At 37.1% G+C, this 18,228-nt stretch overlaps 1 protein-coding gene across 1 annotated transcript in view; it reads right to left on the reverse strand.

The window, feature by feature from the left end:
- Nucleotides 1-1,176: 1,176 nt before the first annotated feature.
- Nucleotides 1,177-18,228, reverse strand: part of SLC49A4 (solute carrier family 49 member 4) — a 96,428-nt gene continuing 79,376 nt past the window's right edge. The window contains exons 8-9 of the mRNA XM_039330084.1: nt 3,329-3,511; nt 1,177-2,271 (exon numbers count right to left, since the gene is read on the reverse strand). Coding sequence (XP_039186018.1) covers nt 2,156-2,271; nt 3,329-3,511 — 299 coding nt within the window. The 3' untranslated portion in view covers nt 1,177-2,155. The remainder of the gene's footprint in view (nt 2,272-3,328; nt 3,512-18,228) is intronic.

An 18,228-nucleotide genomic window follows, 5' to 3' on the forward strand; every position in this document is an offset into this window, starting at 1 on the left:
ATTCAGGAACTCTGGGAGTTGAAATCCACGAGTCATAAAAGAGCCAAGGTTGCCTACTCCTGTTCTAGCCCTTCAAGTACTGGGGCCTCATTCTATAAAAAGACATCAAATAACTTAACTAACGTTCCTGGAAGTTCATCTAAAGAAATAGTTCACTTATGTATAGGAAAAATGACAAACAGAAAAGTGCTATTCCTGAATCATAATGACCACAATGGCCATTATGGGGTTTGGGGGAATGAAAAAAATCAAGATGGTAGTTACAATCCAATGCATCCCTTTATGTGTGTCACAACGAACATAACAAAGGGGCAGGGCTTCAACTGTGTAAATCACACTGAGAAACAAGCTACCTTCAGTAATATGTGACTTGTTTTAGATTAGGTGTATAGGAGATTATGAAAAATCAACTGAAGATGAAAGAACATTTGAAACAAGTCAACTAAAAATTGTCCCTCTTAATACAGGGTGCAGGAACAGTAAAAGCAATGTATTTTCCAGCTGATGCTAAATTTTAGAAGCTGCTAATTTTGATATTTTGATCTGTTTTGCAATTCTTATGGCTACTGAGACCACCAATAGGTCTCTAAACAGTTATTAAAAAATAAAAGCAGAACCTTTAATTGTAAACAAGTTTGAGGAGAAGACTAACCTATAATAGAAAAACTGTAAACTTTGTTTCACTGGCTTTGAAAGACTTTGGGAAGAGGGCCTTCCTTCCTAATGGAGGGACACACAAGCTAGATGTCAACGCTGCTAACATCGGATGTTTTTGCATTGACAACAGATGGAAATGTAGCCATCTTTTTACTTTTTGCTTTTAGAGTTAGATGATGCTGGGAGGGGGGATGTGAATGAGAGTCCAGCTAGACATAATGTGAGAAACAAGGTTATTGTAACCAGAGCTGATAAGGAATTGGTGGGGTGGAGAACTGGAGAGGAGGATAATTCAAGCTAATTGGGGAATGTGATTTATGACTGTTAATTGAAGGAGGGAATTGTGCTTTGATACTATGTGCTCAGGGGAGGGGAATTCAGTTTTTGGCTTTGATTATGTAGTGCCCATATTATGCTACTCAAAATAAAGATTCTTTAAGATAAACAATGCCTCATAGATCTTTTGAAGAGTTTCATCTGTCGGAACCATGACACCAAAAAAATTCTCAGGAAACCATGTAAGTACTAAGCCATATTTATAAGACATTATCACTCCTTAAGAACAGAAACAATTTCCTATAAAGTGACAGTAATTCTCTATCCACTTTCCTAAATGTCTGTATTAGGCTATAAGGCTATATGGCAATTACATTTAAATAATTTCACATAATTTATAGCACCAATTGCCAAGAACCATTTAATAAGAAGTCTCTTCTTTCTCCCATTCTGTGACTATGTATGTGCCTATCTGTCTGTCTTTTGGAGGGGAAAGTAAAAGAATGGTATCCCTAGATTAAATAAGCAAAAGTAGCTTCAAATAGAAAAACTAGGAAGATGTTAAAGCTTTTATCTTGTATTTAACCAAAATCCTAGTGTAATGTTATGCCAATTCCCTCTTAAACAAGGTGATTCACAGTGAGAAAGCAACAATTTGTTCAGTCCTAGCAACTAAGTTGAAAATCTGTCATCAAGGAAGTTTTAATATGAACATGCCACAATGAAGAAATAACATCTAAAAATTACAAAGCAAGACAAATGTGGGATTATCAGAATTCTCATTAAAACACCAGTTAAAAAAGAAAAAGAGTTAAAAAGAAGCTTTTATCCATAAAAATTCCATCATTACTTCCTAACTGTGATGATATTGCTATTATACTTTTGTTATAAGTATTTTCAGTTGGCACACATTTTTGCCGTTAAACAGCTTATTAAATAAAATATCACAGTTCATATTTCTTCTAGCACACATTCTTCTGAATAGGTATTTTTTTAAAAAAAATATTCTAATTCCATTCAAAGGCAAGGCTCATCATAATAATCTAAATGATAAAATACCATATTAGGAATTAAAAATAACCCATTTTGTATGTAAATTCAACCAAAAAATCCTGGTGACTTTTTGAATTTGTACTGTAACCTTTAGTCTATGTGTTTTTCAAGAAAACAGGTCAAATCCAGTATTATTTTCCATCTTCTTTAACTTCCTTGCTTTAGGTTTTCATACAGAGACAATCACATCCAGATAAAGTCTGTCATAGGATTCCCTGAAGCACAAGATGAGTAGAAGGCTTAGTAAGCAGGAACCTGGGAGGCACCAGTTAAACCAGGAAAATTCTAGTGGAAGAAAAAAAAATAGTTTAGTTATTTGTATAACACTGTACTTCATTTCAATAAAGCAGTAATTCTAAAAACAGGCTCACAATCTAGACTTCACAATCAGTGGTGGGATTCAGCTGGTTCGCACCATTTTGGCAGAACTGGTAGCTAATTTTTTGTTGCCAAGGCTCAGAATGGACTTCCAGGAGTGGCATCCACACAGAGAACCAGTTGTTCACATATTTGAATCCCACCACTGTCCACAATACTTTGGGAGGGGATGGAGAAGTGTTTTTAGCCTCTAGGCTATCTTCAGGTGAAAATCAACAGGCACAAAATGAGTATTTTTTACCAAAAGGAACCGGTCTCATCAACAACAGGCATTGGGAGAAACCATATCATTAGTGACTTCTGAAAGCCGGACTGGGGAGAGGTTTTTTTTTATTAGCTATCATATTTGAAACACATAAAAGAAAATTAATTAAGTGCATAAAATTATGTCTCGTGAAAAAACAAAATTGCAAATCAGAGCGCAGAATTTTTTTTTAAAAAAAAATCTATAATTGGGCTAAGGGCAATGCAACAATGAAAAGTGAAGGAACACCCACTTGGTTCTCTGTTTCTCTAATTCACTCCACACATCTTTAGATCTAAAAATCCTTCCAGTATTACAGTTTAGGTCAATCCTGTATCCACAGGCTAAATATAGTATATTTTCTTGAAGACCTCCATGTTAAAGAGGAAATATGTAACAAACCATTGCTACCAGAGACAATTAGATATTGTAATGAATTAATGGTTAATAATTATTGTATTATTGCTTTTATTAAAGAAACCTACCAGGGAGAACATAGCAATAAAAATAAAGATTAAAAAAAGAAAGCATAGCCATAAACTTTAATACAATTAAGGTGATTGACAGACAGTTAGACAAACACTTAAGAGGGCCCGGTTTCAACATCATTAGCATTAGTAGTAGAAGAGGTGTATGCAGTCTACCTTGGTGAATGAAACTCTGAATGAAATACGTCACACTGGCAAATTTATGAGAGCAAGCATTCAAAACACTTCTTACCTTTATGGTAGAAACTAAAGAAAAATAAAAGAACCCCCATGAACATGTTATTTAGGAAGGTGACCACGCCACAGGTAATCCCTTCAGGAACAGGATAGACCGTTTCCACAAAAAGTTCAAAGAAGATAGGGACGCTGCTGTTCAAGAAGACACCCAGCAAAATGCAGGAAGTATAAAGTGTGGCTGCAATGAAAGTAAAAGTTCAGTGATTCTGCACCACCAACTACTGTACAGTTTTATAATAATAATAAATTGATATGAACCATTCTGATCAGATTTTTATAACTTTAAATATAAGACATAAATGGGGCTTTCACATAATGATGTTTTAGTAGGCTAGGAAAAGAGAAGACCAATTTGCCAACCATAATTGTAGATCTATAGTATGTAGATTTTCTGCTAGCAATAGAAACACAATAATTAATACATCTGAGCCAGTGTGCCACAAATACAATCCAAGCCTAGTTTTATACCACACACATGTATGTGTATTCTATGCAAGCCAGAATTTCTAATTTGGAAATTACCTCGCTAGCCAACATACAATTGTCATATCCTACCATGCATAAGTTACTTATTGACATCGTGAAAAAAGGGATAGAATCAAGAATAGGTACAGATTTGCAACGAATATGTGTGACCAATGCAAGAGATAAATAAATAGAAGTGGTTTGGTCATATAAAGGGATAAGACCAAGAAAGTCATGGCTGGATGAAGTTACAAGTCTGTCAAAAAGAGAAACAGAACCTTAAAGGTCAAAAGGCAATAACACGAGTCAATATATCAATGTGGTAGAAACAAAGATGATTTAGAAGGACAAAAAGTTACAGAGAGGTGTACTGTAGAATGTAAACCAGATTTAGCTATATTTTCTTTTTGTGTTTCTTATACTGTATAATTAGTTTTGTTCAGGGCTTTTTTTCTCATAGAACGCCCAAAATGGAGTTTTTTGGATGGAACCTTGTAGGGTAGGCAAGGCGGGTTATATGATGTGTGTGAGTTCCGGCATCTTTTTTTTTTTTTAGAAAAAAAGCACTGGTTTTTTTCTTATTAGTGCTCCTATGCTTTGCACAGGGTGGCTTATGTAAAAAGAAAATAGCTTGAGGCATACAGTATACAGATGTGTGGGGGTTTTGTATGTGTGGCGTAGCTATATTAGTTGAGTATGTGTAAATTTGATCCAATACATTTGGTCCAAATATGTGCAATGATATTTTGTACAATCATAGCTACCTGAATGACAGAAAGCATGTTACTTTGTTCACATAATATATAACTGAGTAGTCCGGCTGTAGAGAAAAAAACCTGAAGTTTCTGAATCTATCTTCTGTAATTGAGCACAAGGATTAAGACATCATTTTTATTTCTCTTCGTAATGGGCAGATGTCATCCTGTCATTTGTATATGCTCACTTAATGAGCAGAGAACTTACTGGTGGACTAACAAGTGGCTCCAACTGAAAATATCTGTAGGCATTTGTGCATCTATGCATAGAAATGTGTACATATTCTCAGAACTATTCTGACATCCTTTAGAACTCATTTATTGCAAATATATCACAAGAATAAATGAGCTGTTACACAGTCAGGCCTGCAAATGTTTTTGCTCTCTTGAGTAAATATGTCTCTGATAGGCATTGGCTAGCTTAAGCTTCTTATTCAGAACAGAAGAAAACTACATGAATACCATCTAATAAAAATAATTTCCCAATTTAGTAATATAATTCATTGTCAGATTTCTAAACTCAAGAGGCCTCATGTTTTCCATGACTGAACATTCTAGTAGTGCTTAATTGAAAGAGCCCAATTTAATATTTTTCCACAGGCTCTTCTTGTACCAGAATAATATATAAATAGCGGAGCACACTCTCAACAAGTTTTGTGCTTTTCCTATTTCTGCTGCAGCAATTGCTCTGGTGAGATAAAGCTAGATCATCCAAAGCAAAGCAAAGCAAAGCAAAGCAAAGCAAAGCAAAGCGAAGCAAAGCAAAGCAAAGCAAAGCAAAGCAAAGCAAATGAAATCAACAAATATGGTCTCATATGAAGCAAAATAAATTTCTTGATAGTCCAAAATAAAAACCTTAGCTTCTGTCCTGGGCTTTATAAGTTATTAAGAAGAATGTTTATTCTTTTCCTCGGCCTACTCATTTTATTGGATGGATATAAACAATAATGGTATCCCATCCCAAAGCACTATGTGTCTGCTTTACTTAACTAACATAGCTCATTTGCATACAGAAAGGTTTTACTGTTTAAAGAATTACCGTAGGTCAGAGGGTCTGAACTGTAGATCCTTAAGCTGAAGCTATTATTATAAAAATGTCACTTATTTCTTAAATGTAAACATCTATATTTATTTAACTCCAAATAAATAAGCAAACAGAACTTACTATTCTATAACCAACCATCAATTAATCCTTCATGCTTTAAACACCAAAAATAAGAATTGGTTCTAGTTTGGGTATTATGGTCAAATAAAATTTTAATTACTGAGTTCATAGGTCCTAGTATCTATTAACAAGAATACCTAAGTTTGTGTAGATATTCTCAGAATATGTATCTGGTTTGATGAGAAGGGATGGGGGAATTTTTTTATAATACAATCCCAAACTAATTTAAAAAAGTGATCAAGGATGCAGAATGTTATTTCAAAGAGCTCAAGTCAACTGTAAATTATGCTATGTTTATAGTAGTTCACGTCCCATAAATATTGCCATGTATAAAATGACCATTAGGTTACGTGGAATATAGTGTCTAGACTGGGAGTGAACTTGGCCATTAACAACAAAGTTTAATTCTTCTGCTACTTTTTTTAAGTTCTGTGTTCTTTCATAGCTAGAAATAAAATTTCTTGTGTTGCTGGAAGACACATTTGCTAGAAGAGTCGAAGAGGAAAAACAAAATATTTGCTTTCTAATAAATCTGGCCTTCAAAGACAATATACATGTTCCAGTGGACTCTCGAGAGGATAAGAGAAAAAACAGATTAAATTCAAAAGCTCTTTTGGGATAGGGGAAGGCTAGACTGCAAAGTTGCAATAATGTCTCTATCATGGAAAATATAAACCAAAAAACAAATGTTTAACATCTCATTTTCATTGTGGAAACTTTGCATCTAGTGTTGTCCTAACGTAATTAAACAGTTAAGGCAGAAGGCTTTTTATAATTGAAGGCTAGTGTCCTTCCCCACAGTTTCAAGTCCTAATCAATAATAAGTCTTGAATGATATGTCAAGATTGGTTCAAGTGGAGTATTTTGCCATTGTTAAATCTGATGAGTTTGGGGGGAAAAGGAAAAAATATGTAAACTAAAAAGAGTTCATCTAGCTGGTCCAATCTCCCCTTCCTATCCATTTCTAATTCCTTTATGTAGTTAATCCTGAATACCCCCCCCCCAAACACAGACATACACACAAAAATTCCACACCTGTCCTAGAAATATCTTTAACCTCATGAAATCTTAAGCAAGCTGAATAATATTGAATAATATTGTCTCCTTGAGAGTGGCACACTGAAAATGACTCCCCTTCTCTAATATATGACTTAAGAAAAATAGAGATTGAGAAGCATAGGAGATAAGGCACAGCAGCTTTTCTTTTTAACATGGGTTTGATTTTTTTTTTTAATCCAGGAAGAAAACCTTTTTTTTAAAAAACAAAACAAAACAAAAACATTTCATGTTGAGAAAAACAATATGGAAAACAAATTGCCTGGACTTTGAATAGAACAAAATAGGCTAGCTTTTATACATATTATGGCTTTCATTTATCTTTTTGTCTTCTATACCAAGTCCAAGATTTTTCTTAACTGTGAAATCATTAGCAGAGCTAATAAGTCTTTCAGTAATCAATTTATGGAAGCAGTCTATTAAGAGCAATGATAGCAACCAATTAATTCTAACATATATTGCAATACTTTACCTTGAAGTGTCTGGTATTATAGGTAAAAATAATTGAATACACTGACAGATGTGATTTAAGAAAGTCACAATTTCTCCCCTTAACCTTTGTTTCATTAATGCCTGAGGGAGGGACTTCTGTCTTCTATACTGTATTTTCTAATGCTCAGCCTTGCACCCTCCAAATATGTTGGACTGCAACTGCCATCATCCCCATGCAACACAAGCAATGGTACCAGAGTGGAGAAGGCTATTAGGTTGTATATTTTGGGTGTACAGACTTCGAAAATGTTTACTGAAAAGCAGAACCCAAACTTCTAAACACACACTGCAACTATGTCAGTTGCTATCTTGTGCATTCTTCTTTTTTCTAAGGGCTGGGAAGGGCTCGGTCCTGCTCTACAAGGGCTAAAGACTCAAAAACTTTCAATTAATTAAGAATATAGTTTGTTTATTTATCAAGTTCATATAGCTGCCCATCTCACAAAAAGTGACTCCAGGGGACATACAGCAGTTGAGTAAAGCAATAAACATATAAAAAAGACAATCATTAAAAATATAAAAATCATTAAATATAACCACCAGAAGGCATAGGAGGAGTGAATAATAACCACAATGATCTTAGAATGTCATTGGTTCCCTGGGATCCCATGATGACATTGCCAGGTCTTGAGGGACTTCCTTGGAAAGTAGTTATTTAAATAAGGACCTATTTGGGGAAAAATGTGAGTTTACTCAGTTTAAGTAATAGTAAATTACTTGAGGGTGCAAACAGATCTAAACATATGTCCTTCTCACACATCCAAAAACACCAGATGTGTCCAAGTGAGGACAGGATATCACAGCCTTCGTCAACCAGAAACAGGAGCTTCAGCTCCCAGAATTCATAGCAATGGCTATGCTGGTGGGGGTTACATTTGGAACTTGACGTTGTTCCTTATTCAACCGGCTCTTGAGAAAAAATATTCTGGAGCAAGGAGGCCAATAGGAAAGTTCAAGTTATAAAAGTTTGTCTTCTTAGAACTCAGTACTATTTTAGCTTTGCTATACCAGTAATAGCCAAGAGATGATTCATGAGTTAATTCTTCTGCAGTCCGATTGCTGCTTGAAATTGTGGTGTGTATTAGCCTTCTCTATGGCCAGCTGGCTGCCACCTGGTACAGAATTTATTACTGCTTTTTATAATGGGATGAGGGAAAGGAGGAGGAGGCTGAACTGAAGAAAGGGATTTGCCTCCATAACAATTGAATCCATGAGCTTAAGGGAAGCAGGATATCCTTCATAATGCTCAACAGAACTGAGATAACTAAAATGGTTCTATAGTCATTGTAAATTGAAATGACAGGCATTAGGAATTCATGACAAGGTACAATCCATTCAAACGTTTTTCTAGCTATCAGTAGTCATAAATATATCTTGGAATTCAAAGTTTCCCCCCTAATATATCTAAATAAGGACAGTAATTACTTAAATATAGCCAGTTAAAACAAATGAAATGTAAAATACCCATAGCATCTGCTTTTATTTAGTAATTTTATTATTTCCTGATCTTTATGTGCATGAATGGTTTATGCAACAATGGTGAGAAAAACTAAGCAAAATTTCTGTTAATATTTATTAACAAAGAAAGCCATCTTCCTCTTTTGATAAATCCCAGTGATTGCTTTAAAAGAAACCACACTTGTTTGAGGAGCACAACAGAATACAGAATAATAGTTGAAGGGACCTTGAAGGTCTTCTGCTCCAACCCCTGCTCAAGCACTTGTCTCACTCTAAATGAAATTTATTTGCTCTAAAATATGCTACTAAAATTCCCATTGCCTTGACTTTTAATTGGGTGAAGGTGCATCCTAGGGTAACAATTTCTGAACCAAGGCAACTCAGATTGGCTAATGTACATATGAGTCCCACATCTGGAACCCATACTCCAGAGGAAATGAAATTTGGAAAGTTATAGTTGCTCCAGGCTGGTTGGGCTGCTGCTACAGTCACATGATCTTCATTTTGAACATTTCATGATAGTTTTGCAGCCAATCTCACAATTCTCCATTCCCTCCCCCACCCAGTAGCAAAGAATTGACTCATCATTAGCTCTTATAGAAGCAACAACTTTAAGGTAATGAAGAAAAGCCTTGATAATTTAGTTGCTTTATATGCCCCTTCTCTGGCACACAAACACGCACATGTTTAGGAACTCAAGGCATAGACATATTGCTTTATCCTCCTATGGTTTTTCATAACAACCAGCCAGGCTGCAGATGGGAATCGAAACTTGATTTCTCTAGTGTCAGTCAAATACATTAGCCACTACATCAGTGTTTCTCAACCTTGACAATTTTAAGGCATGTGGACTTCAACTCCCAGAATTCCACACCCAGCATTGCTGGCTGTGGAATTCTGGGAGTTGAAGTCCACATGCCTTAAAATTGTCAAGGTTGCGAAACACTGCACTACATCTTATTTCTTGCCTAAGCTGTTTCATTTTTTCAGTTTCCTACTCTGAAATTAAGTGTAGATTGTCCCCTTTTTTTGGCTGCTAGAAGTCAAGTAAAACAATCCTGTCCCTATCTGTCTGGATATCACATGGCCCTATTTTTCAACTGTCTTTATCAGCTTCCTACAAATCAACGGAGAAGCCAGCTGGTATTCTGAGATGAGAACGGCAACACACAATATTGTGGTAAAATAAATAAGTAAAAATAAGACAAAATATTGTCAGCATAATCATGCCATGTGGAAAGAGAGAGGCGTTATCGTGATCATGTGATGACATCAAACATTATCGGGATGTGCTAAGGAAGAGGAGAGATGAAGACATGAAGGAGAAAAGGGAAAAACACTAATTACTGCACAAGTTCCTCAACATGACCATAGCCATCTTCAACAACAAAACCTCAAGAGAGAAAGGTCAAGGCAAAATTCATGATTTGTAAGATGTAATATTTCTGGTGATGTTGGTATCATGGGCAAAGTTTGCCTTTCCTGTTGTGCATCCCTATTTCCTAGAAAAACTACCAAATTCTGCTGTATGAAAGAAAAATCAGGGTAGGCAAACTGCAACCTCTATCTAATGAACTCCTCAACTTATATAGCAATGATGGACCTATTGCAAATTAGTTCAGGAAAAACATCAGACAATACAGGTCCTCGTCTTATAACAGTTCAATGACCATTCAAAGTTACAACGGCACTGAAAAAAATGACTTATGACCATTTTTCAGACTTATGACTACTGCAGCATCTCCATGGCCACAGATGCTTGGCAACTGACTCATATTTATGACGGTTGCAGTGTCCCAGGTCATGTGATCACCTTTTGCGGCCTTCTGAAAAGCAAAGTCAATGGGGAAGCCAGATTCACTTAGCATCTGATTTACTAACTTAACTGCATTGATTCACTTAACAACTGTGGCAAGGTCATAAAATGGGACAAAAGTCACTTAACAACTGTCTCAATTAGCAACAAAAATTTTGGGCTCAATTGTGGTCATAGGTCGAGGACTACCTGTAGAACTGTCTCTTTCAAATGAAATCCTTTGATGCTAAAGAAGTCCTTCCAATGAGGAACAGATGGAATCCTTCTATGATTATGCAAAAGCAAATCCATCATTACATCAGACACTTAACGCCAGACTCCAACCAACAAGTCAAATTTATTCAAATTTACTTCATGGATTCTCGAAACAGTATAGAATTGAGCATGGTATACATCACAATGATAGAATTCAACATGCATTGTTGATTTATTGGAGAAACTACCACAACAATGAAACCGGCACATTACATCCCTTCAACTTGCAAAAAAGAACAAGTTGACGACATGCCAGAAACTTCTATCATCATTAATCCTAACTGAAGACCAGCATTTGAACATGGGAGCAAATTTAATGCACAAATGGACTAAGTTGCTGTCATTATAACACTGAAACTGAACCAACATCATGGCATATTATGCTGAAAAAATGAAGAGATGGTTTGCAAATAATTTCAAAGTCCATCGCTTCTACATCAGCTTTCAATACATACTTTTCTTTCTTTGGACAGGCATCATCAGCTCCAAATGATGAACAAGAAGATAATAGCAATGCATTACTGTGCCTATCAAATAATGAACCATGAGAATGAGTTTAATAGCTTTCTAAGAGAGGGATGTCTATTCCAGCAATATGTGGTTGATATGGCTGCTAAGACTGAAGGCAGGATGCTAAGTTACACAATACCAGTCTGTCTGTGGTCATTCTGTTTCTCTGTTAAGGTAAGGAAATATCTCTGAAATGATGACCCAATAAGGCATGGGTTGCTGATGTGATATAAAATTAGCTACATAAAGTTGTTGTGTCATTGTGATGCTCCCCTTGGCTAGAATTATCTGAGTAAACAAGCATCTCTCTGAAATGACTGTCTTCAGTTCCCTACTATGATTAGAAAGATACACCAATTGGGCTCTATTGAAAGGCTAATATTGAGTATACAGCAGAAGAAAGGCAGAGTGGGGGACTCAGAAGAGGTGATGGTAGAGAAGGAAGTGTGTAGAAGTTAGAGAGGCCAGATAGGTGGTTCAGAAGGGTGTGGAGTGGTTCACTGCTAGTGTTGTCTTGATAAAAAGGTCTTCATACTTTAGTGAGAACTTAGAACAAGCATGCTTGCTGAGGAATTCTGGGAGTTGAAGTCCATGAGTCATAAAAGGGCCAAGTTTGAAGACCTCTGACTTAAGAAGAAAAAGAGGAGAGAAAAACCACAGCAGAAGCAGTATCAAATAAGGCAAACATTTCACAATTATAGGAAGAACAGCAGGAATTCTAAAAGTTGAATGTGGTCGTAGAAATGCTCTTAGTTTGATCTATCACGGCTAAGTGGCAGACTTGATGAGAACTGTGATTTTCAGTTTCATTAGCAACATCTTTTAGAAAATTCCTCCTGCTTCTTAGAAGAAAGCAGAATATTTTATTTGAGAAATACGACCCTATGGAATATGTATCGTTAACATAGTTATATGCTTATAATAATACTTACAATACTTCCACACCATATGGCAAAAGTAAAATATGCTAGAAAAGCAAGGCATTTCAGATGAATATTAGAATAGGGAGACCAACACTGTAAGAGTATATTTTACCTACAATAGGCAGTTTTGCTTTATTTAAATACTGTGGGATGCCTCAGCAGGTAATAGCACTTAGCTAACTTTGAGTAAGTAGGGTAGACCCTGGTTAATATTTGGATGGGCTCCAAATTATGGACCAGGTGATGAGAAGGACAAAACCCTTGGAACACTGCCTGAAAATTCTACAGGGATGCATTTACAAGTAACAGAGTTCCTCTCAGTGGTGTATTTATCCTTAATCACTTTGAATAGTCAGCCCTAAATGCCAGCTAAAAGCCAGCTTAGTTATTACTGGTTTGACCTAACTTCACACAATTTGGTAAATAGCAACATGATTAATCGGTATCCATTGACTGAAAATACAAAATATTCTACTGCAATTGTCAAGAGAGGTATTAGAACACATAAATGGATTGTTCTTGGTTCACAGTATTTCCATTTGAACAAATAAAAAAAATGGCTCTCCTTCTAACATTAACGCAAAATGCTTTTATTTTAATGTTACCTCAACTTTGATTTCTTAAAAAAGAATCTCACATTCTTCTGCCACAGTCATTGTGTGCTGCCTGATTTCAAACTCCCCCTACTTTAACTGAGAGAAAAAATGACCTCCTGAAACTTAATTATCATGTTAAAAAAAAGTTCAACCATATCAATTCCAGTGTGTCTCAGAATAACACAAATTGGAGAAAGTGTTTAGCCCTAACTCTAACCATGTGGCTGCATTGGGCCACACTGCAAAATCTTTGAAACTGACAGGTGTTCTCTATATTGCTAGCAAGGAATGCTACAAATGGACAACTAAAGCTGGTGACTTATTATGTTCTTTTCTTCCCTTATAAAAGCTGCAGGAGAGATCAGTGTCAATAGGCCTGTTTGAAGACCACCAGGCAAAGTAAATATGAATCCTGTTCAAAAACATATTAAGAGACATATTAAATTTCCCAAATGAAAGAATAAAAAGATGTTGAAACTGGACAGGGCAAAAGGTTTATCTTGCAAAGGGCCACAAAACTATGCAAATTTTATGCTAATGGGAAATATGAAAAAGTTGTTGGCTGAAATGATTTAAAAGAGACAACAGATGAGAAAAAGCTTTATAACAGAGTGGTTGCTAGGAAAAGATTGAGAACATAATCTGCATATAGTACTGAAGTTAAGGAAAGCAAAGAATGGTTAAAATTAAAAGAAGTAGGAAGAATGCAGAGCCCACTTTTATAGAAATAAAGGATTGTTTTGGAAGTGGGCATGAAGGGCTAAAGAATTTCCAGACGGAAGTTAAGAATAAAAGTGGTAAAATGAGTTGTGATGAAATCTAAGTGAAGAAATGCAGAACTGAGTACTATACTTTAAAGATATTATGGGAAAGACAGGGACAGTTTGAAGAGTGAAACTGAAATACTTTTGTTCTACAAAAAAAATGAAAAATCATAAACACTGTTAAGAATGTTGGAAAATACTAAGGCTGGCCAGTGTTGAAGCTATAACTAGAAAAAAAATATTTATATAAAGGTGTGATTATAGATTTGCTTTGTTTATGAAATGGTTGTGCAACTTATTTAACGCTTGGGAAGACTATATTCATGCCTGATGATGGAAAGAATGCCACTACTGTTCCCTTAAAAAAAAAGTACAAAAGATGAGGGAGTAGGGGGTTAGTGTGTGAAATGTACTCGGGAAAGCTTTTGGCAGATTTTCTGATTGTAAGATCACAGAGGTTACAGTGAATAAAATTTGTGAAGTGGTGCAATTCTATGCTGGGAAGGAGATGTGCAGAACAGATTTTACACTTCAGGAAATAATGGAGAATTATATGAAAGTGATAAAATAATCTTACAACTTGTTTGCTAATTTAGAGCAGCTGCAGAATAAATTGGATATGCCTGACGTACAAAACTTTTGCACCAATATGGAGTTGAAGGTCAGATTGTTCAGTGTAATAAGTGTGGCGTATAAGAAATAAAGCGTGAGAATCAATGGTATGCTTAGCAAATGATTCAACAATGGCAAGGAATCAAAGTGAAGATCTGTTAGTTCCCTTAGCCATTAAATGTACAAGGAATGCTTGTGGTAATTGGACAGTTGGGACATGAATACGTGTATCCTTTTTTTTTTTGCAGATAATGTTATGTTGCTGCCTAAGAACTAAATCATTTACAGCAGAAGTCCCCAACCTGTGGGCCACAGCACTACCGGGCCGTGGATGCCCCCCCACTTGCGCTAGCACCACCCTGAGCAACCCTCTGGCGCTAGCACCACCCCGCCCTGAGCATCCCGCCGGCACTAGCGCCGCCCCAAGCATCCTACCAGTGTGAGCACCACCCGGCCTAAGAGCGTCCCACCCACGCTAGCGGCACCCCAAGCATCCCACCGGTGCTAGTGCTGCCCCACCCCCAAGCATCCCAATGGCACTAGTGCCACCCCGAGCATACTGCCGTTGCTAGTGCTGCCCCGCCTCCAAGCATCCCACTGGCACTAGTGCCACCCTGAGCATCCTGCCAGTGCTAGCGTCACCCTGCCCCAGAGCATCCCACTGGCACTAGCAGCACCCCGAGCATCCCACCAGTGCTAGCCCCAGAGCATCCCACTGGCACTAGCAGCACCCTGAGCATCCCACCAGTGCTAGCGCTGCCTGACCCAATAGCGTCCCACCAGCACTAGTGCCACCCATATTGTCCCGCTAGTGCTAGTGCCACCTCATTTGCAGCACCCACACCTGTGCAGCCATTTGCATGTGCTTGTGCGCAGTCCATTGGTGTGTGTGAGTGCAGGTCATTTTTGCACATGCACACATAGCGGTGCCTGCCTCCTTTTCCGAGCCGACAAACCAAAAAGTTTGGAGACGTCTGATTTACAGTGAATGTTTGATGGCACTCTGAAACTATATGGATCTCAACATTTATTTATTCTTCAACCTTGCTGTTCTCAGCAGCCCTACATTTATTTTATTTAAAACATTTCTATAGCAGCCCATCAAAGCTGATACCAGCCAGATCATAGTAAAACTCAAAGACATAATGCAAGACTGGAAGATGTGGAAAGACCTGGCCCATGGAATTACCAAAAGTAGGACACAACTGAATGGATAACATCATCATCATCATCGCAGTCCATCTTATAACCAACTCTAGGCTGCTCCTTGGGCATATTGCATATGTGCAAAAAACTGAAATACCCACTGTTTAATAAAAACAATGAAAATAATCTACTTCAAGAAATTAACAACCAAATTAATGATCCTTTTGTTAAAAATAACAAAAAGGGAAAAGGAACTAGGCTAAGCATCATTGGAACACTTTTCTCTGGGAAACCCAGAGGTGCTTTTTTCAAAGGAGATGATAAGGAGTCCATTTTACAATACCAATGCTGCCACAGAGTATCAGTACTTACTCGCTTTGGCCTCCTCTCTTCTTGAATGTGTGAGACCACAAGGAGATTCTCTCTCCGTGATCTTGCAATTTGGGCTGATACAAGTTGCAGAAGACAATCCTGCAGGTACTACACAACAAAAGGCTTTATAGACTAAAAACAACACTTTAAATTGTAATCAGAACTGAGTCAGCATCTAATGCAGAGTCTGCAGTATGGATGCTAGAAGCTCACAGCTTTGGGTACCAGTTGACCCACAGAATACTGCATTCTGGGTCAAATTATATCAGAGGTAGCCCCATGTAAAGCACATTATGGTAGTAGTCTATCTGTACAATAATAAGGAGATAGGTTCTGTAGCCAGGACTTCCTGCATCAGGTAAGGTTTCAATTGGCATACCAACTGAAGTTGGACAAAGGCCCCTCCTGCCACGGCTTCCACCTGCTATTCAAGTAGGAGCCTTGAATCAAAGGCCCACAACCCCCCAGTCATAAATTTGTTCTTTCACATCTAGTGCTTGCTGGTCCAGAGGTAACAGTGTTGCCAGTGGAGAATCCTGAAGTATAAACAGCAACCCCATCTTGCTTAAAATAAACTTCAGCTTCTTCTTTCTTGTCCCGATCCTTAGATCAGTCACCAGGTCCTGGATTAGATCACGGACAGCAACTCCCTACATCCAGGAGTAGTGATGTATAATTGGGTATCATCAGCAAACCTTTGATACTTCACCCCAAACTGTCACATGATCTCCCCATGGCCGGGAAGCTGATAGAAGGAAACCTCCTTGCCTACCACCACCTTGGAAATAGAAGAATCACAAATAAAATACAGAAGATCAAGGAGATTATGTTTGACAGAAAAAATGGAGTGGATGATTGGGAGCTATATATAACTGGCAAAAAAAATATAGAGCATATAAATGAATTTGTGTACCTTGGTAGAATGTTAAATAAAGATGTGAACATGAATGAACGAAATTTAAGAGCTCAAATAGTGGTAAAACTGTATATAGCCTGTGATCTATTGTGAGGAATAAAAGTTTGTCAAAAAGCCAATATTGTTGGGTATAAGAGTGTACTTCTGCAGCCTTAATTATATAGAAGTGAATGTTACGCATGTCAGAAGAAACATAAAAGGAAGCTGAATGCAGGGTAAGTAGTTTACTTAAGAAGTGGGTGATGAGAGAAGTGGAGATTGAATCTATGAGTGATAAATGAACGTGGACTACAAACAAAAATGAGTGGTCAATGAGAAAGAAGTATCCTGAAGTAGTTTGGTCAATTAGGCTAAAATTGCAAAGCAAATACGTGAAGCAAGAATGGATGGCTGGATGGAAGGGAAAGACCAAGAAAGACATAAGAAGTGGGGGAAGAAGAGAGAGAAAAAGAAGCCTGAAAAACAAGTGGCATCATATGTTTGCAAGAAAAGAATGGTATGGAGAGACATTGTAGCAAGTGATATAGATTTAAACAAGATTTAGTTAATTTCCATTTCTTTTCTCTTGATTTTGTCCCTTTAATTTCTTTTCACTGGTATTTCAACCTCTATAATTTGCATCATACTAGAAATCATGAATCACTATTTCCTCCAAAGATAAGAACAGCATTAAGTAAAAAATGAAGAAGGCGAATTTCAGTGATTTTCAGAAGATGAATACAATTGCACTCAAATGAATTCTTCTAATACGTCAAAATTACCTTAATGGAACAAGAACAGTTAAGAAACAACTGCCACTTGCTATATCAAATTTGGAAGGTTTCTTGTGCAGGGGTTAGAATGCAGTATCATAGGCAAACCTCTGCCCACTGCCAGGGGTTCGATTCTGACTGGCTCAAGGTTGACTCAGACTTTCAGCCTTCCAAATTGAGGACCCAGATTATTGGGGGCAATATGCTGACTCTGTAAACTACTTGGAAAGGGCTGTAAAGCATTATGAGAGGTCTATAAGTCTAAGTGCTATTGCTATTACTCTGTAATCCTTCAGGTTTATGGTCAACAATTCAATGAATGTACATGAAATAAGAAGAATCTTTGCTGGAACTATGGAAATTTAGTCCTGATTGAACAAAAAGGACCTAGAGTTGACATTTTCTACAAGCAAAGAAACTCTTGTATCAGTTATAGACCCAGATGTTTATTGTCTATAGGGAAAATAATCTCTTTGGCAGATGTAAGCCATATATTCCTATGCTTGAATTTTATCACATTTTTGATCACGCACATGTAAATCTTATACAAGTAGTCTTTAGCTTAGAATGGCAATTGGAACAGGAATTACCATCACTTAGCAATGTGGTAATAAAGCACAGTGCCACATGGCCAAATTGCTTAGCAACAGCAGTTCCAGTAGTCCCAGTTGCCATTGTTAAACAAGGATTGCATGGGTTGTTAAGTGAGAAGCTCACATAATTGCAACTTCTAACTTTCTGCTGGCTTCTCCATTGATTTTGCTTGTGGGAAGCTGGCAGGGAGCATTGGAAATCACAATCACAAACTTCAGAGAACTGCAATAACCAGAACTCTGGGAACC

This window comes from Crotalus tigris, unplaced genomic scaffold (assembly GCF_016545835.1).
Source record: "Crotalus tigris isolate CLP2741 ecotype Arizona unplaced genomic scaffold, ASM1654583v1 scf7180000024424.1579004, whole genome shotgun sequence".
Taxonomy (NCBI): Eukaryota; Metazoa; Chordata; class Lepidosauria; order Squamata; family Viperidae; genus Crotalus; species Crotalus tigris.